Source organism: Doryrhamphus excisus, chromosome 6 (genome assembly GCF_030265055.1).
Source record: "Doryrhamphus excisus isolate RoL2022-K1 chromosome 6, RoL_Dexc_1.0, whole genome shotgun sequence".
In the NCBI taxonomy this organism is placed as follows: Eukaryota; Metazoa; Chordata; class Actinopteri; order Syngnathiformes; family Syngnathidae; genus Doryrhamphus; species Doryrhamphus excisus.
This window is the reverse complement of record NC_080471.1, coordinates 930,058-951,578: the sequence shown is the minus strand read 5'-3', so window position 1 is coordinate 951,578 and position 21,521 is coordinate 930,058. Positions and strand designations below refer to the sequence as shown.

Here is a 21,521-nt window from a genome sequence, read left to right as displayed (position 1 = left end):
CTTTGGCAGGGGTAACAAAAAGACAAAGAAAAAGCCACAGAGCTTCATGAAAATCTACTTTTATTTGAATGCAAAAACTCACAACTTAAAGCAATACTGTAGCAGGACAGGAATACTGATTGCTGGTTTGTTGGGTTTTGACTGGGTTGCTATCGGCCAATTGTCAGAATGAAAAACAAGCAAAGTACAGATGCTTGAGTCAGTTGTACTGCCTGGTAATGCTGCTGGTTGGATTATTGGTCTTCACGGATTTAGCTGCCTTGCACGTAGCAATGGCTATTCATGCCAGTCGAAGGTGGAGAACAGTGGAGACCGCATTACTCAGTCTGAGGTCCAAGAAAACAGGAAAAACATACACATTCTAGCAAGGCATTTTAAAGCATAGCATAATACTACTGATGCTGAACACAATCTCTTCTGGTGTACCCGCCAAGGGAGCCACATTGGAGTCCAATCTTGCAACATAAACAGATGGTGTGCATCCACAGTATGAGCTACTTAGTCCACATCATGGCGGAGATGGAGATGGGATGTACACGAGGCATCTACACAAAAGGATTGTATCAAAATGTTCTAAAAATATCTCTGGTTGGTTTTCACAAAAAGCAAAGTGTATAAAAAGCATCGGCCGAGAGCAAGCAGTAATATATTGGGCTTTAAAGCCGTTGACACAACAAAAAGCAGAACAACCAATCACGTTGATTGCGGACATGGCGTCCCATACAGCACATGCAGTCCATTAAATGATAGCAGGAAAAAGAGAAACCAAAAGCTGTACAGCTAAACGTAGGAGGGACAACCTGGGTTGTTCTATTGTGCTTCATACGGGTTAGGCTGGACCTTCTCTACAACGATCACGGTCTTCACGGATGTGCTGAAGCTACAATTGAGAGATCCAAATGGGACACTGACAGGAGCATCGGGCTCTGGGAAGCCTCTGGCAGTCGGTGGAGGTGGACCGAACACAGGAAGGTGTTTCTCGTAAACACGGTGAGCCATGAGAAGAGCCCGGGCAGCATGGTAGAACTTAGCAGACGCTAGATATTCCAATGACTTCAGTCCTCACCTAACTGCTTTACATTCCTACGTTCCGGAACACACGTTCCATTGCACACGCCTTGAAGGAACACTTAGCACCATGCAACCTGGAGATGAAGTGGCTCCTGAATGCATCGTAGGTCAAAAAAACAGCCTAAAAACATCCAACTGAATCCGTATTGGTTGACCGCAGTGCTTCATGGAACCTCGGTTAGCGGCTTTCGTTCGTTCCAAAGGTCACACTCAAATCAAACATTCCCCAAGAAATCACGTAAATCCAATTACAGTCGTCCCAGCATCCCCAACATTGCTTCTTTTCTATGCCGCTTAATCCTCATTAGCGTCACGGGGTACGCTGGAGCCTATCCCAGCTGACTTGGGGCGAGAGGCGGGGTCCACCCTGGACTGGTGGCCTGAGATGTGCAAATACCAACATTTGGGGGTTGTGGACTGCGGGTGGAAGCCGGTTTTGGACACCGAAGGAGAAGAACAGCAGTCCCAACAGTCAGTCAGAAATACGAGATCAAAAGTATAAACTAGGATGTGAGAAGTCGTACTTACGAGACAAAAAGTCCAAAACGATGAGATCCAAACTGCGCAATGTTAACTTGAGAATTTGGATTTTTCATCTCTTAAACGGGACTTTTTATCCCCTAATTGGGACTTACCGTTGGGTAGGAAACGGGCTTCCATACTGGATGAACACGTGTGAATGGAAGCGTCCCTTCATTAAAGGGCGACACTGAGATGATACTGGGTACGGTGGTGCGTATACCACCAGAGGCGGCGCGGTGTACAGTGGTGTGTCTCGGTGTGGGCGTGGCCGGCGTGCACGCACTACTCTTCGGAGGCGTGAGACAGCTGCTTCTCATAGAGGCTGAGAACGTGATGCACAAACTGGTACTGCTCGCACGTCTGGATCATCCCACCCCTGGGGCCAACACACATCAGATGCAGATTAGGGCAGATTAGGACCTCCTGTGGACTTTCGGCACTTGGCTGTGCTGTGGTTTAAATGTAAATTTGGACCCAATTGTCCCAACCAAAATACTTTAGCGTCCTGTTCAGAGAGATATTATACGTATCTATGATATCTATATCTATGATATCTATGATATAATGCCTTTGTATACTATATATGTACGTATACATACTATGTATATTGCCTTTGCATACTGGATGTTTGAAACGAGTTTCAAATGATTTCACCAAATCACTTCAACCATGACATGTCATATTTCACGTGTAAATACGATGACATGTACAGGTTTTGTACGGTTTTGGGCGAGGTAAGACGCGTGATGTGGCCTCGCCCTGAAGGTTGCGTGCAACGATTGTTGATGTGAGTCTGTGTTTTATTGCATGGAATTTGGTGCTTTGGTGAGAGTTTGCGCCAATGTTTGTTGCACCGTACTGTACATACGTGTATTGTGAAACGAACTGACTCTGCCCAATGCTAAGACGCACCTGTCCAGACGCAGTTGACAGGTGGTCCCCAGGATGTCCAGCACACGCTCCACCCTCAGCTGCTTGCACAGGATGGAGGTGGCGATGAAGCAGCCCGTCCGGCCGATTCCAGCGCTGTCGGGGGCCGGTTGGAGGTCGGGACATAAAGGATTTGCTCATTTTAGTATTGCTTGTTTGGCTACAGCCAGGGTGTCCAAAGTGTGGCCCGGGGGCCATACTTGGATGTTGTGAAACAACAGCAAAAAGGTGGAAGAGTAAAGGCGGGTGAAACAGACACAGGTGTACCTGCAGTGCACAATCATCGGGCCGCTAGTGGGCGGGGCCTCCTCTCTGGCTTTTTCCACCTCCAGCACCAGTTCCAGAAGAGGCGGGGCTTTGTCCGGGGTCTTCTGGTCCGGCCATGAGGTGTACCAATACTGACGCAAACCCCGCTCCTCGTCGTCACACTGGTGGGCACACGGCCACATGAAATACACGCTCACAACAAATGGGGAGGGGGGTCCTGATCTAACAATCTGTCACTGGATGAACTAGCATCACTAACATCACTAGCATCGCTAACTTCACTAGCATCGCTAACTTCACTAGCATCGCTAACATCACTAGCATCGCTAACTTCACTAGCATCGCTAACATCGCTAGCATCACTAACTTCACTAGCATCACTAACTTCACTCACAAGGAGTGAGCGTGTTTCCAGAGTTTCCGTTTTGTGCTTCAGGGAGTCATGGCAGCAAGACACACCGGACCCAGGCCCGAGTTTAGCCGGCTTCCGGTTGGTGGAGGGGACAGGAGTTGAGGAGAGAGCGGAGAAGGGAGGGGGGGTCGCTATCTACGTGAACAACAAGTGGTGCAACCCTGGACGCGTCACGGCGAAGGAGCGTGTGTGCGGCCCGGAGATTGATCTGTCGGCCGTAGGTCTCCGTCCATATTACTTGCCCGGAGCCTTCTTCCAGGCCATCGCCATCGTTGTTTACATTCTTCCCGCGGCAGACGCGTCACCGGCTGCTGACGTCATCAGCGCCGCGACCGTCAGACGACACCCTCGGCACCCGAAAGCCTTCATAGCGATCTGTAGGGATTTGAACCACCCCTTATATACCCTTTATACACCCCAATTAATCTTTATACACCCCTATATACCCTTTATATTGTAAGTGTAACTGTATGAGAATAACCTGTAATATTATGAGGGAACAAAATGTCTTTTTAAAGACATAACATTGAAAAATAAAAAAAGTTGTAATATTATGAAAAATAAACAGAACAAAATGAAGTTTTCGTTTTTGGAAATTGAGCAGGGGAAAAAAATTACAGTATTGTGTGAATAAAGCCATAATATTACAAAAATAATGATTGAAGAAAAATGTTGAAATATTTGGAAGATTAAAAAAGCAGAAGCAAAAATAGGAACAAAGTTCATTCATTCATTTTCTTATCCTCACAAGGGTCGCGGGGATGCTGGAGCCTATCCCAGCTGTCTTGGGGAGAGGCGGGGTTCACCCTGGACTGGTGGCCAGCCAATCCCAGGGCACATATAGACAAACAACCATTCACACTCACATTCATACCTATGGACAATGTGGGGGGGGCAATCAAGCTAACATGTTTTTGGAATGGGGGGGACCGGAGTACCTGGAGAAGTACGGGGATGCAAACATGCAAACTCCACACAGAGATGGCCGAGGGGGAATTGAACTTGGGTCTCCTAGCTGTGAGGCCTGCGCACTAATCACTCGCACACCGTGCAGCCTAGTGCAAAGACAATATGGTTCAGCTATATGACAATTATGGAATTATGGACTGTATGTATAACTTATTAGCATATCTACCGTACATTAACAATAAAGGACTATTCTATTCTATTCTATTCTATTCTATTCTATTCTATTCTATTCTATTCTATTCTATTCTATTCTATTCTATTCTATTCTATTCTATTCTATTCTATTCTATTCTATTCTATTCTATATGAGCTAGTTTAGCCTGTACAAAGAATGTTGGGTACCCGGGGGCCAGGGTGGAAGAAGCGGCGTGGTTGTGTGTTGAGTGCGGGAATATGTGTATATATATATATAGTACATATATATACATATACTATATGCTGCAGAGACGTGTCGTGTATTTTTGGTCAAAAGAGCAGCGTTTGGTTTTGAACAAGTGTCGTGTGGCACCTTCAAAGTAAAAACCCTCAGACTGTAGTCGTCCTCCTGCGTCACCGTCACAACGGTGATTTGGATCCCCTCGTGGGTCACAGTGTCCTCAGGCCAGTACTCGGCACATTTCTGCAAGATGGACACGGACGCGCTTCCAGAAGTCATACATGAAGTACATACTGTACTATCATCATAGTACAAACTGTACTACCGTCATCACTTGCTTCTACTCACCTCGTTTTTCTCTTCCAAGTTGGTGATCATGACAATGATTGGGGTCTTCTCCTGCCACACCATCCTCCAGAAGTCCCCCACTGTGTTTACTGTCGGGCCCTGGGTTGCAATGTATGCCCGCTCTTCACCCCCGTAACCCTGCGTGCACACGCCATGCACACGGTATTCCACAGTATTCCACAGTATTCCACAGTATTCCACAGTATTCCACAGTATTGCACAGTACTGCAGTCATCCTTTCATTCCTTGCATCCGGGCCGGGACAAACGCGACTTACTTTGAGATAATTGGCATTGATGTAAGTGGCGAGGAAGTCGTCTTCATCCTGGGACTGTAGGATCACTCTGCTGTGGGTGTCTGGAGATAAACACCATCAACATCAACATGTTTTACTGATCCTCCGTGTACACACAAGAGCGACCATACGTTCTTATAATATGGATGGTTCGAGGGGGGGGGGTCCAAAGTGACTCCATGCATCCATCCATTTTCTATCCTCACTAGGGTGGGGGCATGCTGGAGCCTATCCCAGGTGTCTTGGGGAGAGGCGGGGTCCACCCTGGACTGGTGGCCAGCCAATCCCAGGGCACATATAGACAAACAACCATTCACACTCACATTCATACCTATGGACAATTTGGGGGGGCCAATGAAGCTAACATGTCTCCAGAGTACCCGGAGAAAAGCCACGCATGCACGGGGAGAACATGCAAACTCCACACAGAGATGGCCGAGGGGGGATTCTAACCCAGGCATCCTAGCTGTGTGGCCTGCGTGCTAACCACTCCACTTGTAATATCATGGGGAAAGACAATGTCATTTAAGTAGCATAAAGTTGTCATTTAGTTTAGCTGAAAATGAGTTTGGGGGGGGGGGCATATTATGGGAATAAAATCCAAATATTCCAAAAGGTTATTTCAGAAGAAAGTTGAAATATTTTCCAAATGAAAGCCCCGACCCTCGTGAGGATAAGCGATAGAAGATGAATGGATGAAAAAGAAAACATGAATGGCCTGTTGGACAAATAAATATACGGCATGTCTCCAACATGTTAGCATATGTGCTAACATGTGCTAACAGCCCGAGGCGTACTCACTGGGTAAGATGGTTTTGTAGCGGTTCTTTCTCACAAGGCCTGGGTAGTTGTACTCCTTGGGGTCCACAAAGTTCATGGGGGTCTCCTGCCGTTCAACACAGAAGGATGCGCTACTTAGGCGGCAGCAGCTGCAATCAAGTCGTGGAACTCGTGGAATGACAAATGCTATTTTTGTAGGAAATGGAAGAATTGTGCAGGATGGGGGGGCCATGTTTGAGTTGTGATCTGGAATGCCCCCCCCCCCCCGCCTCCAGCCGGGCAGACGGTGGAATCCTCTGTGGGTTTCTATGCAAATCAGGCAGCATCCATCTCTCTTTCGCCCACAAGGAGACAGAGGCAAAGCTCGCCGGGTGTACGGTTTGAGCGCGTGAGTCGTCCACCCCCCCCCCCCCCCACCCCCACCCCGTGTGTGTGTGTGTGTGTGTGACACATGCAAGTGTGGAGGAGGATGAGCTGCTCACGTAAAATTCAGCCTGCAGGCTCTGGTCATCCATGGCCCGGGTGTGCAGCATGGCGGGGGTTAGGAGGTGTGATCCCTGCCGGAGGTACTCCTGGGCTGACTGGTCTCTGGGGGAAAGCTGGGCTCCGTAGCCATAAGGTTCCGTGCATCCCGGCGTACACATATCCAAGGTCAGGGAAACATTGGAGCCCCTCCTGTGTGAGAAATACGGGATGAAAAACACCGGCATATATTTTATATATATATATATTATATATAAATATATAGAACTCTAAATAAAATGATAAATATATTACTGTATAACCATATTTTACACAGTTACAATACAAAATAATGAAACATTAAATATAAAATATATAATACATTCACAATTCCAGATTATTGCAAATGCATGCCTTGGGTTGGCCACAATAAAAGGCCACTCCAAAATGCGCAGTACTGTCCACAGTAGGAGCAGTATCGTGGTACAGTACAACACAGTAATCATGATGCCATGTGATGCCACAGCAAAGTAAGTTGATGAAATCTTAACGGGGGGGGGGGGCAAACCTCTCCTGCAGCCCCACCGGTGTGACAGTGAGAGTGATGGCGTCTCCTTCTGGCTTGTTGTCGCTTCCCGTTTCAAAGACCGGAGTCTGCGGTACACGGTCCAGGTCCATCAGGTCCTCCTGGGCGTCGGTCCACTCTGAAAGGGTGAAGGAGGGCTGGCGGCTCACAGACTGCCGGCGATCCCCGTTGTCCCGTGACACGGTGCCGGATGACCACAAGCCAGTGCCGTAGCGCCACCTCCACGCCATGTGGATGACCTGAAGATGGAAAGATGCTCGGAGGTTACGCTTCCCTCGCCGGAAGTCACGGAACGGCATGATGGGGTCAAGGGTCAACACGCTTACCATAAAAACAGAGATGGTCACGCCAATGCCTGCAGTGGCGTAGATGATCCAGGCTTGCTGCGTGGTGTTCATCACGTCCCTCAGCACCACGGACTGCCAAGACATGGCATCCCAATCTTTCATCTTAAATCTTTCATGGCTCAAAGTCAAATAAAGTTATTAAAGTGAATATTAAAGTTAATAAAGTGATTCCATTGTATCACTGCTGTTTATTGATAAATACAAAATGTACCAGCTCATCTTCGTAGGACCTCATTGATCCAGGTCAGGTGGTTCCAGACTGACGTAAGATTCCTTCTTTGTAAATGGAATATTTTCCTGGTTATGGCGTATTAGGCGATGCCCCTTTTTGAGTGAAGCTGTTATGAAGATGTTATGAAATCTTGAAGGTCCCGTTTTATTTCCATTCATCCATGCTCTGTCCTGCTTATCCTGATTAGGGATGCGGGTATGCTGGAGCCTATCCCAGCCGAGAGGCGGGGTCCACCCTGGACACGTTCATGCCATGCACGGACAATTTAGAGAGGCCAGTTAACCTAACACGCGTGTGGAATGTGGGAGGAGACCCCCATGAAAACACGAAACCCTGATCTTCCCCACCTTGACAAATGCTGGAATAACTTACGTCCATTCCAAATATGGGGTGGCAGTGTAAGACGAAACTCAGGTAGAAGTCGATGACCTGGAGAGCTTTATAGGCGGAGGCAAACGGCCCGTTTCCTTCCACCACAAAGAACATCCAGTAGACCTGAGAGGGAAGATGGAAGGCAGACAGGAAAAGAACATTTTAGCTGGCCTTCCCCCCCGTCTCCCCTTCCCCTTCTGGCAGCTTGACTTTCCCGGCTACACCAAGGAAGGAACAGGCGTCCCGTACCGTGACTTGGGAGATGACGAGGAGGGCTGCCCAGCAGTGGAACTCCACCACCAGCGTGAACACTTTGTGCAAAAACACTTCCTCTCCTTGGGCGTCTTTCCTGCCGCTCTTGATTTTTCCCGTCTTTGTGGGCTCATCCAGCCAAACGGGGTCCTCATCGGGCCTCAGGAAGATGGAGTCCTCGGTGTGGGACCGGGCGGAGCTGCTCAGGCGACGGGTCATGATCCCACTTTGGATTAAGGCTCCTGGGAGTCGGGAGGGGTCGCACACGGTAGAACGTCAGCGTTTGGACACAGCAAGACACGCAACAGCTGGAAGGCCCGCCGGAACGCTACGAGGATGACTAACGGACCATAATAGCCAAAAATGGACGACTACATGCTGTGTTGCCAAAATGTCAATCAGTGACATCTGACCGCATCGCTCGCCGTGTGCGGGGGTGTCCTGATGGCGGCGTTTGAATTTGGATGAGTGAGGGAAGCGTGAGTGCGCCAGAAAGAGTAGCGCTTCTTCCACACGTCCATTCACTTGCAGCTAAGCGGCCTGGAGTGGCGCCCCTCACCGCAGCCCCCGTCTGCCGTGGATTGGACGCTAGTGTGTGTGTGTGTGTGTGTGTGTGTGTGTGTGTGTGTGAGAGAGGCTCCATTGTGGAGAGATGAGTCAGGGGTAATGTGTTTACAGCCCTGTTTGTCGCCTTGGCAACAGAGTGGCTCTCATCCCTGTCATCCGTCCTGAGCATAATCATCAACTGACGCCACACACACATATTCATACATATATTTAAATCAGGGGTGTCCAAAGTGCGGCCCGCAGACTATTTTTGGCTTTTGGCTTGTTGTTGAAATATAACTTAACAAAAAATGAAAATGCAAAGTGGTCATTTTACAAGAATAATGTATATTAATAATAATGTATAATATTAATAACACCGTTTTAGTGGCATGAAGGTGAAATATTATATATATTATGAAAAACAAAGTAAAGGTCATTTTTGCAACTTGTGGCACGATGACCTCAGGATGAAGGTCAAAGTGGATCTTCTCCATCAGACAACAAGTACACGGAACACGGAAGGAAACCAAAAGCTCAGCAGACCACAGAGGGACCAAACGAACAAACACGCCGCCAGCTGAACTACCCGTTCCAGCCCATATTTGCTTTTTTGATGAAAAGCCATCTGCCGATATTGTCCAATTCCCGATATCTCTGCATTTTTCCCAGCATATCTACGACGTGTTGCTTTACAAAAATCAAATTGCGATCCTTCCATTTTTCGCTCAGTGGCCTTCAGTGGAAAAAGTTTGGACACCCCAGCTTTAAAGGTCCCATTCAATTTGTTGCCCTTCCTCTATGAATAAGCGTGTTTTGTGAAGTGCCTCACGCTTTGTGCGGACGTGTGAGTGCGGAGGCTTGTTCAAGTGGCGCTTTACTACTTTTCCCTCCACGTGCTCCGTGGTGTCTAAATTCGGTGCCAGCCAGTTTGGCGCAGGTTTTATCAATGGCAAGGCACAAACTGACTGAGGAATGCACTCTGAAAGCTCGTGGCACGCTCCACGCACGCAGATGATGGATGGGAGCGATATCGCGTGATATGGACAGACATCCTGTATCACTGGCGGCCATTGAGCAGCGGCCTGTGAGGCAGAAGACGACAGACGTTGTTTCTTGTCAAGGAACACAACCTAATCCGGACATACACGGCTGTGACTCAAGGACCAGCGTAATCCACCATCTGGGTAGCACTCTCGTCAGTGGCCGGCTCTGCATTCGTGCCAGTGGTGGAAGGTGACCGAGTCCACTGTTCAACCACTGTTCAACCACTGTTCAACCACTGTTCAACCACTGTTCAACCACTGTTCAACCACTGTTCAACCACTGTTCAACCACTGTTCAACCACTGTTCAACCACTGTTCAACCACTGTTCAACCACTGTTCGACCACTGTTCGACCACTGTTCGACCACTGTTCAACCACTGTTCAACCACTGTTCAACCACTGTTCAACCACTGTTCAACTGTTCAACCACTGTTCAACCACTGTTCAACCACTGTTCAACCACTGTTCAACCACTGTTCAACCACTGTTCAACCACTGTTCAACCACTGTTCAACCACTGTTCAACCACTGTTCAACTGTTCAACCACTGTTCAACCACTGTTCAACTGTTCAACCACTGTTCAACCACTGTTCAACCACTGTTCAACGTCTGTTCAACCACTGTTCAACAACTGTTCAACCACTGTTCAACCACTGTTCAACAACTGTTCAACCACTGTTCAACCACTGTTCAACCACTGTTCAACTGTTCAACCACTGTTCAACCACTGTTCAACCACTGTTCAACCACTGTTCAACTGTTCAACCACTGTTCAACCACTGTTCAACCACTGTTCAACCACTGTTCAACCACTGTTCAACCACTGTTCAACCACTGTTCAACCACTGTTCAACCACTGTTCAACTGTTCAACCACTGTTCAACCACTGTTCAACCACTGTTCAACCACTGTTCAACCACTGTTCAACCACTGTTCAACCACTGTTCAACCACTGTTCAACCACTGTTCGACCACTGTTCGACCACTGTTCAACCACTGTTCAACCACTGTTCAACCACTGTTCAACCACTGTTCAACTGTTCAACCACTGTTCAACCACTGTTCAACCACTGTTCAACCACTGTTCAACTGTTCAACCACTGTTCAACCACTGTTCAACTGTTCAACCACTGTTCGACCACTGTTCGACCACTGTTCGACCACTGTTCAACCACTGTTCAACCACTGTTCAACCACTGTTCAACCACTGTTCAACTGTTCAACCACTGTTCAACCACTGTTCAACCACTGTTCAACCACTGTTCAACCACTGTTCAACTGTTCAACCACTGTTCAACCACTGTTCAACCACTGTTCAACCACTGTTCAACTGTTCAACCACTGTTCAACCACTGTTCAACTGTTCAACCACTGTTCAACCACTGTTCAACTGTTCAACCACTGTTCAACCACTGTTCAACCACTGTTCAACGTCTGTTCAACCACTGTTCAACAACTGTTCAACCACTGTTCAACCACTGTTCAACCACTGTTCAACTGTTCAACCACTGTTCAACCACTGTTCAACCACTGTTCAACCACTGTTCAACTGTTCAACCACTGTTCAACCACTGTTCAACCACTGTTCAACCACTGTTCAACCACTGTTCAACCACTGTTCAACCACTGTTCAACCACTGTTCAACCACTGTTCGACCACTGTTCGACCACTGTTCAACCACTGTTCAACCACTGTTCAACCACTGTTCAACCACTGTTCAACTGTTCAACCACTGTTCAACCACTGTTCAACCACTGTTCAACCACTGTTCAACTGTTCAACCACTGTTCAACCACTGTTCAACTGTTCAACCACTGTTCGACCACTGTTCGACCACTGTTCGACCACTGTTCAACCACTGTTCAACCACTGTTCAACCACTGTTCAACCACTGTTCAACTGTTCAACCACTGTTCAACCACTGTTCAACCACTGTTCAACCACTGTTCAACCACTGTTCAACTGTTCAACCACTGTTCAACCACTGTTCAACCACTGTTCAACCACTGTTCAACTGTTCAACCACTGTTCAACCACTGTTCAACTGTTCAACCACTGTTCAACCACTGTTCAACTGTTCAACCACTGTTCAACCACTGTTCAACCACTGTTCAACGTCTGTTCAACCACTGTTCAACAACTGTTCAACCACTGTTCAACCACTGTTCAACCACTGTTCAACTGTTCAACCACTGTTCAACCACTGTTCAACCACTGTTCAACCACTGTTCAACTGTTCAACCACTGTTCAACCACTGTTCAACCACTGTTCAACCACTGTTCAACCACTGTTCAACCACTGTTCAACCACTGTTCAACCACTGTTCAACCACTGTTCAACTGTTCAACCACTGTTCAACCACTGTTCAACCACTGTTCAACCACTGTTCAACCACTGTTCAACGTCTGTTCAACCACTGTTCAACCACTGTTCGACCACTGTTCGACCACTGTTCGACCACTGTTCGACCACTGTTCAACCACTGTTCAACCACTGTTCAACCACTGTTCAACCACTGTTCAACAACTGTTCAACCACTGTTCAACCACTGTTCAACCACTGTTCAACCACTGTTCAACCACTGTTCAACCACTGTTCAACCACTGTTCAACCACTGTTCAACCACTGTTCAACCACTGTTCAACCACTGTTCAACCACTGTTCAACCACTGTTCAACTGTTCAACCACTGTTCAACCACTGTTCAACTGTTCAACTGTCTTCCAGCCTCCAAAATCAGTCCACCTTATTTCTTTTGAGTCCAGAAGTCAGTCTGTGTGCAGGTGATGCACACGGGCGAGCTGCGCTCCCTTGCTTTTGAAGCGGTGACGCCAGTTCACCCTCACCCGTAGCCATGGCAACATGCATGTATACCATGTAGACACACAGAGAAAGCGAGCGAAAGCCCAGGGATTGCTGCGTGGGTGGAAGTGTGAGATGTTGCAGGATGCAGATGGACAGGTGAGTGGATGCACGGGGATGAATGGGAGGCCAAGCAGTCGGAAGCAGTGACGCAGTGAGGCTTTTGGTCACCGTGGCAACGTAAATATTGCACTGGATGCGGCACACGCAGGCTGCAGCGGAAGAGAAGCAATGTCCGAGTTTGTCAAACTATTGCTTGGCTTTGCTTTTACTCTTCATGGCTGGCCAGGCATCCATTGCTTCAGTTTCTTTGTCGTGATGATGACTGCAAAACAACCCCCTCCCCCCCCAAAAAAAACTATACATTCATTTAAAGCTGGGGTGTCCAAACCTTTTCCACCACCCTGACAAATGAAAGCATGCAACAGCTTCTCAGCTTTATGATATTGGTGAAAAAGACCATTTTTTATCTTTTTTTTCTCCATGTCTGCACTCGTTTAGTCCCCAAATATTTCAACTTTCTACTAAAATATATATATTTTTTCTTTTAGTGATGATTTTATTCTTATATTATTTTTATTATTTATTCATATATTTTATTATTTTTTATTTTCAAAACCTTCATTTTGAAATTGCAACTTTTTTTCTCGTTAGAGTACAACTTTTTTCTCCTAATTTATTGTCCATATATTTTTCCCCATTTCTGCTATTTCTTTATTTACTTTTGCAACTATTCCAACTTCTTGGAAATTGGCAGCTCCAAATTCTGTTCCATAACATTCCAACTTTTTCGCCAACGTGCATCCATCCATTTTCTACAGTTTGTCCTCACCAGGGTGGGGCTATGCTGGAGCCTATCCCAGCTGTCTTGGGGAGAGGCGGGGGCCACTGGTGGCCGGCCAATCACAGGCCACATGTATCACATTTTCCAAACAACTGCAAACTCATTTGTTGTTTAGTTTCTCATAATATTCATAATATACATAATAAGTCAGAGTCATGAGATACAAAATTGAAATTCTGAGATGAATAAATCATAATTATGAGATTAAAAGTCCACACTATGAAAATAAAAGCCATAATTATGAGATAAAGTCATAAATGTGAGATACAAATTATGATATTAATAAATCATAATCATGACACAAAGTCACAATTATGAGATAAAAAGTTGAAATTATAAAATAATAAAATAAAACTCATAATTATGACACAGAAAGTCCTAATTATGAGATAAAAAGTCCCAATGCTGAGATTAAGAAATTGCTATGATGAGATTAACAAATCCAAATGCTGAGATTAAGAAATTGCTATGATGAGATTAACAAATCCAAATGCTGAGATTAAGAAATTGCTATGATGAGATTAACAAATCCAAATGCTGAGATTAAGAAATTGCTATGATGAGATTAACAAATCCAAATGCTGAGATTAAGAAATTGCTATGATGAGATTAACAAATCCAAATGCTGAGATTAAGAAATTGCTATGATGAGATTAACAAATCCAAATGCTGAGATTAAGAAATTGCTATGATGAGATTAACAAATCCAAATGCTGAGATTAAGAAATTGCTATGATGAGATTAACAAATCCAAATGCTGAGATTAAGAAATTGCTATGATGAGATTAACAAATCCAAATGCTGAGATTAAGAAATTGCTATGATGAGATTAACAAATCCAAATGCTGAGATTAAGAAATTGCTATGATGAGATTAACAAATCCAAATGCTGAGATTAAGAAATTGCTATGATGAGATTAACAAATCCAAATGCTGAGATTAAGAAATTGCTATGATGAGATTAACAAATCCAAATGCTGAGATTAAGAAATTGCTATGATGAGATTAACAAATCCAAATGCTGAGATTAAGAAATTGCTATGATGAGATTAACAAATCCAAATGCTGAGATTAAGAAATTGCTATGATGAGATTAACAAATCCAAATGCTGAGATTAAGAAATTGCTATGATGAGATTATTAACAAATCCAAATGCTGACGTACGTAGCCCCTTCCTCACTGGAGCCTTCATCATCTCTTCAACATCGGCACGTGTGGAGTTTGTGTCTCATAAAATCGATCTTTAAGATCTTTGTATCTTGTCATTATGACTCTCCTATCTCATAATTATGATTTTTGTAGCCTTGTATTGTAATGTGGCCTTGACTTTTTATCCCATAATTATGACTTTACGTGTCATCATTCAAGGTTTTATCTGGCAGTTATGACTAAGCATGGGGAATTCTTTTTCTTTCATTGGTGGAAACAAGCCTCCATGTTTATTCTTATCTCTTTTTTCCTCAAATAGTATGATGTTATTCCGGTAAAAGTACTGCTCTTTTTTCCCATATTTGCTGTTATTTGTCATGGATTTTATGTTTTGAATGTGCTGCCTGAAGCTGTCCTAAACAATAGAAATGGTGAACACTTTGGTTCACGTCACAATGAAAAAATAGAAAGTGAAACTTGGGCTGCGGCGCGCGTATGACAAATGTACCGTGTGTACGCCAAGGACGTGAAAATCACAACCCCAGAGTCTATTGATGGCGATTGATGGATTGATGGCGAAGTCAAACCTGATTGACGCGGAATCAGCCTCGTCTTGGAGTGCCCACACAAACCCGCCCACTCCCTTCCTATAGATCCGGTACGTGGCGTTTCTATTGATCATGCGTCCGTTCGAAGCACCCGACATCAAATTGAGTGAGCGGAAGCTTTGGGTGAGCAGGACTCTCGCGGCTCTGCAGAAATTTCAGGAAGGGGAATTACTGTCATTATTTTTCTCTTTGGGTGACAGATGGCTGGCGTGTTAATGGATGTTCCTGATGATCCTTCTTCCTCGGTCTGGAACGTAATGGAGGCATAACAGCATGTCGCCATGTGCACAGGACTCATGTACTATTTTGACAGCGGCGCGGAGCTTTCTCAGATTTCGATGGAATAGGGCAGGGTGCACACGAGGAAAACTGTCATTATTCGTGTTTCGCTTTACCTCGGAGGACCTTTTTCACGGACCTGTAGTTTTGGCCAGTCCGACTTTGGGGGACTGAAAAGTTCTAGACAATTTGGTTGAAAGATGGTGCTGGAACAAAACCTGAAAACCTGCACAAAACCTGGAGGGGGCGCCGTCACCATCCGGGGTGCTTTTTCCTTCAACGGAACAATGGAGCTTCAGGTTGTGCAGGGGCGTCGAATGGCAGCTGGCTATGTGGTGTTGTTGCGGGCGCCATGACTGGCTCTCTCAACAGGACAGCGAAATGGTGTCCCTATTTTGGACCGTCCCGCATGTTCCCCTGATTTCAATCCAATGCTATCCAATCCAAGCACTTTGGGACGGACGGCAAGGGAAGTTGAGCTCCAGACGGGAAGTTTAGCTCCAGACTTGAAGACATCTACATTCCCACGAGCATCCTGGGAACGCTGACATCAAACGGCGCACCGCTTCCTCATTGCCCACCAACGGCGCTGCGAGGCGCATTCACCAACACCGGATTCAGTTGGCAATTTCTCTTCTCAATGTTTGCACTTCATGTAGCAGCACGTTTTCCTCTGTTCTTTCATCAGCATAAATTACACAAATGAATAACAACTTCTATATATCACCAAAGGTATTGTTTTTTGACATAATCCGTATGTTAGCCGTTTTTGTACTTTCCGATTCAGGCTCTGGTTTGGTACTGGTATGGTATGGAATAATAACCAAAGCCCACAGATGTTTATTGACCCATGGAATATTCTGAATATATCCTTAAGAAATATCATTAAACATAATGAAGAAAACCTGTTAAATCCCACATTTGACAATTCAAACATTAGTAGCATAAAGTTGATACATTAAAGTCAAAAGATGGAAAGAAAACGTATAATTCAGTATTCTCTCCTTCATGGCGGTGGGTAGTTTGAGAAATAGCCCGCTGTAAGTGAAATCCAGGAAGTAACCAACACCATGTGTGCAATATATGACATCTTTTCCAACTGTAAAACCCCTCACCACACACTTTGTAACCGGTTCAAACCGCCCTTTGAATTGAAATGATCAACCTCCAGGTTATTTCTCTCCTGTAACCACGCCTTTTCGTCCTGGCGCCGCCCCGCTGTACTGTAGCCTTTAGTGTCCTTGTTATTATTAGGACTTATTGCTTATGAAACGCCGCCCAACTCCTACATTCCCTCAGCATGTCCAGGAGTCCACCCTTTGGTGTGATGGTGAGCATCCTCCTCTGCCTTTTGGGCGCAGGACCTTTTGTTTTGGCTTTGTTGCAGGGAGAAAATCGCTGCAAGCTAGCAAGTTCTAAAATCTTCATTTGACAAGAATAAAGTCAAAATATGAAGAGGAAAAACTGCACATTACACCCCATTACACCACATTACACCACAATACACCACATTACACCACAATACACCACAATACACCACAATACACCACAATACACCACAATACACCACAATACACCACAATACACCACAATACACCACATTACACCACATTACACCACAATACACCACAATACACCACAATACACCACAATACACCACAATACACCACATTACACCACATTACACCACATTACACCACATTACACCACATTACACCACATTACACCACATTACACCACATTACACCACAATACACCACAATACACCACAATACACCACAATACACCACATTACACCACAATACACCACAATACACCACAATACACCACAATACACCACAATACACCACATTACACCACAATACACCACAATACACCACATTACACCACAATACACCACATTACACCACAATACACACCATATTACACTACATTACACCACAATACACCACATTACACCACAATACACCACAATACACCACAATACACACCACATTACACCACAATACACCACATTACACCACAATACACACCATATTACACTACATTACACCACATTACACCACAATACACACCACATTACACCACAATACACCACAATACACCACAATACACCACATTACACCACAATACACCACAATACACCACAATACACCACATTACACCACAATACACCACATTACACCACAATACACCACAATACACCACATTACACCACATTACACCACAATACACCACATTACACCACATTACACCACATTACACCACATTACACCACAACACACACCACATTACACTGACATCAAAGCATTTTTCAATGGAAATATAAATCATTTCTTGGCATATCTCTGAAAATATGGAAGTGGCAAAGTTGCCCCCTTTCGTTTTGTTCTTCTTCCCAAAGCTGCTGTGTGACGGACGAGCTAACCACTCTGCCTGTAATGCAAAATCACTAGCAATCATCTTTGTGCTTTCAGTAAAAAGCTCCCAGCCATGGCAGCATTTCCTGTTCCTGCGTGCTGTGGAAGTGCGAACGGGGCAGAGATGGTCTACGGGGGGGGGGGGCCTTGCAGAAAGTGATGATGGAAGAGAAACATGAGATTGTGTCACGAGGGCCAAGACCTGTCCCATTGACTTCTTCCTGATGAGGTCGGCATCATTCACACAACACAAGCTCTCTGTGGATGATGACCTCAAGGTGGAAACGCAACTCAGGCTGAAAGACGATCCTTCACCTTCATCTCGCTTCAAATAAAAATCACATCCATCACGTGTGAACGTGTCATTCAGACATTGCTGTACTGCATGAATAATTCAAATATGCTGCATAGCAAATTGATGCACAGACCGAAGGAGCGGACCGTGGGTTGGCGGTCGAGTCCATCCAGTTGGGACCTTCATTCAGTCATTCATTCATGCTTCCACTAAACCACCATTCATATCTTCATATCGCATACACGGCGACGGTGGGCTGGAGCAACCACACACAGCAGAGCTGGATGGGCTCCCAATGAATCACCCGGGGGGGTGGACTGTTGCATCTCTTGCTGGTAGCTCCCACATTGACACACACAGGCACACACACAGGCACACACACACACACACAAGCACACACGCACACACACACACACACACACACACACGCACACACGCAAGCTTTAAATGCTAATACATGAATGCAACCTGTTTTTCACGTCGAGGCGTCATCTTGCATACGCTTCTACAGCCAGGAGAGCACAGCAGAAGAACCAATCACAGCGTTTCACTGAGCTATTGGTATTCACAACCACACAGGGGTGGGGGGTGGGGGGGGGGTCATCTCATGCATTCGGTCTGGTGATGCTAAGTCCCCTTACCTGACTGAGCCTTTTCTTCAAATGTCCATCTGGCGCTCGTCTCCCGCCAAACACCAATCTCTTTACTCCTCCTCTAAAGATGGAGCGTGCTCACATGCGAGGAGGAGATGGAGCCACGAGGAGGTGGGGGTCTGCGTCTGAGAAAGAGAGGGGTCTGATGGCGTCCCTGCCGTTTGTATCCTGGAGGACGGCGAGATCCACAGGCGGCCGCTTCATCGAGGCGTATGCAGCAAGAGGCTGTGCCGTCGCCTTGGCAACAGAGCCAGAAGGAGTGAAGCCACAGAGCAGGGGAGAGAGAGTGTGTGAGAGAGGGAGGAGTGCATCCGTCACATGGGGGGGGGGGGCATTCATCTTCAGCAAAAACTGCTTCCTAACACGTTGATTTCATGCACGCAGGATATGTTTTTTAAAGCCACCCATGTTGCAACTTCCCTGAGCGATGAATAAAGTATTCTGTCATGTGCACGTACGTGCACTGCATTGAAACATCGGATATCAACCTACTAAGATGTTTTCAAACTTGTGATATGAGGAAAAAAGATTGAAAGTTGAATATTAACGACAAAATATGTTATTTTGCTTCATTATGAGAAACAAAGTTGGAATTTTGGGAAAGTTAGGTTGGGAAGAAAGTATTATGGGAATAAAGTCTAAATATCATGAGAATATAAAGTCAAAACATCAAATTGTTTTGCAAGAATGTTGGAATATTGAAAGAGTCAAAATAGGGGAAATGTGAGAAGAAATTGAGGTTCATCCTAATAATATTCTTTTTCAGCGACATCAGGAAGCTCCTTAGCATGTATGCTAAGGAGCTTCCTTATCTAGCTTATCTACCTAGCTTCCTTATCCGTGTGTTGCTTTACCAAATGTCCAATGGCAAAGGAGCATCCTTTCATTTTTCATATACAGTGTATACATATATACAGTATATACAGTATATACAAGCGTGTCTTATGATTGGTCGGTGTATCCCGCTGCCGTATGTTTTCTTGCCAACTGGAAGATGAGTGAGCGCATGTCATCTTTCCGTGGAAGTATCAGCGTCTAGTGGGAGAGTGACACAACGAGAAGCAACGAGAGAGCAAAATGTCCTGCTGGACAAAGTGTGAAACTACACAAGTGATGAAATGTGTTGTGTCATATGTGGTCAAGCCAGAACAACGAGTGGGCGCATGGAGCCGGTCTTCGGGAAGTCCATCCTCGCCTCGGCCGGCTGTGATTGGTTGCCACTTTATGTGTAAAGACTTGATGACACGCGGCTCATCCCAGGCTGGACGCTTTGCATGTCCTCCTCGTGAACGTTGGACCTGGAACATTTGTACAATTTGGAAATGCTGTGACAGTACACAGCGTGTGTGTGTGCGCGTGTGTGCGTGTGTGCGTGTGTGCGTGTGTGCGTGTGTGCGTGTGTGCGTGTGCGTGCGTGTGTGTCCGGCGCCCAAAAAGTGCATCCATTTAATGTGGCAAGCATAAAACAGTTGGCGCCCCCCCCCGCAGGGCCCTGAACGCTGGCCAAGCCTCATCTGATAGCAAGCATCCATCCGTGGAGACAACATCATTTCCAACGTGAGCCTTGTTTGCACCGGCGTTTCAGTCCGAGTGAAATGTAAACACCATTTTGTGGGCATAAACAAACAAGGAGACACGGAGTTTATGCAGATGGGGAGATGTGACTCAGACATCACTGAGTTCCAGCCAAACACGTTTAAAGGGCGGCTTTCTTGTGCAGACTTTTTATTTTTCCGATTGACATTACAAGAACGTGTGTTCCTGATATGATTTGACAATGTGTCCCTCCATCTTGTGTCCAGCGTACAGTCGGTCGCACGGAACCTCGCGCTGCTAGCAACCTGCACATCATGGCAGATACTACAATTTACATGTCATTGTTGTTCAAGTCTACAGATGGAACTCCGACACATTCCCAAAACATTCTTATTCTCATTCTTATTTCATCACAGACAACGTGTGTTTATATTGAACGTTAGAGAGGAACACCGCAGTAATAGATGACTTATTAACCCCTGACAACGTTTCAGCTGCATCCCAAAATAGCACACCTTCATCGCTGACATGCGTTTGGACTTTTAATATCAGTACGGCCGTTCATCTTCTATCCATTTCTCATTTAGAAATGAAAGATTTGGGTGGTTAGAGCAATAAAACCTGTTGAGGACCTTCTAAATGGGTTTTGGAACATCAGAGTCCTCTTGAAACAACTCCTGAGAAAAGGACGTTTAGTAGCCAATGAAGACAGCTGGGATAGGCTCCAGCAGGCCCTGACCCCCGTGAGGATAAGCGCCATTGAAAATGGATGACAGGCCAAGAATCCACACGTCTACACAAGCTGCACGTTGACTACTCTAAAGCGTAAATAGTTGCTGAACGTGAGGAATGTACTGACTGCGGCCAGACAGATCATCTCCTGTCATTTATCGTGTAGTGGTTTCCTGCGCCGCGCTCTGGGACAACGCTGATAACCAAAGGCTCTAAAAATAACCTTTACATGAGCAACTCAGCCCTTCATTGGCCGTGCAGAATCTAGCCTGACATTTGGCAAAATGGCTGCCGGCGGCTTTTTACGTCCACATCTGGGCATATT

General features: G+C 45.7%; 1 protein-coding gene across 1 annotated transcript; it reads right to left on the bottom strand.

The window, feature by feature from the left end:
- Positions 1-43: 43 nt before the first annotated feature.
- LOC131130866 (tyrosine-protein phosphatase non-receptor type 5-like) lies at positions 44-19,165 on the bottom strand. The gene is made up of 13 exons (XM_058074946.1): positions 18,917-19,165; positions 8,219-8,463; positions 7,970-8,092; positions 7,345-7,437; positions 7,001-7,257; positions 6,453-6,645; positions 5,992-6,076; positions 5,173-5,252; positions 4,896-5,033; positions 4,680-4,790; positions 2,791-2,951; positions 2,506-2,619; positions 44-1,969 (listed from the first exon to the last, which is right to left on the bottom strand). Exons 2-13 carry the CDS (start codon positions 8,438-8,440, stop codon positions 1,876-1,878), a joined length of 1,671 nt encoding a protein of 556 aa, XP_057930929.1. The 5' UTR covers positions 8,441-8,463; positions 18,917-19,165; the 3' UTR covers positions 44-1,875.
- Between the last annotated feature and the right edge of the window lie 2,356 nt (positions 19,166-21,521).

Bases quoted from the DNA above. Each gene is read 5' to 3' on its own strand.
- LOC131130866 (XM_058074946.1), bottom strand. From the start codon at position 8,440: ATGACCCGTCGCCTGAGCAGCTCCGCCCGGTCCCACACCGAGGACTCC. The intron at 8,093-8,218 runs GTACGGGACGCC...CTTCCCTCTCAG, and splicing joins TCGTCATCTCCCAAGTCACG to GTCTACTGGATGTTCTTTGT. The intron at 7,258-7,344 runs GTAAGCGTGTTG...TTCCATCTTCAG, and splicing joins TGACCATCTCTGTTTTTATG to GTCATCCACATGGCGTGGAG.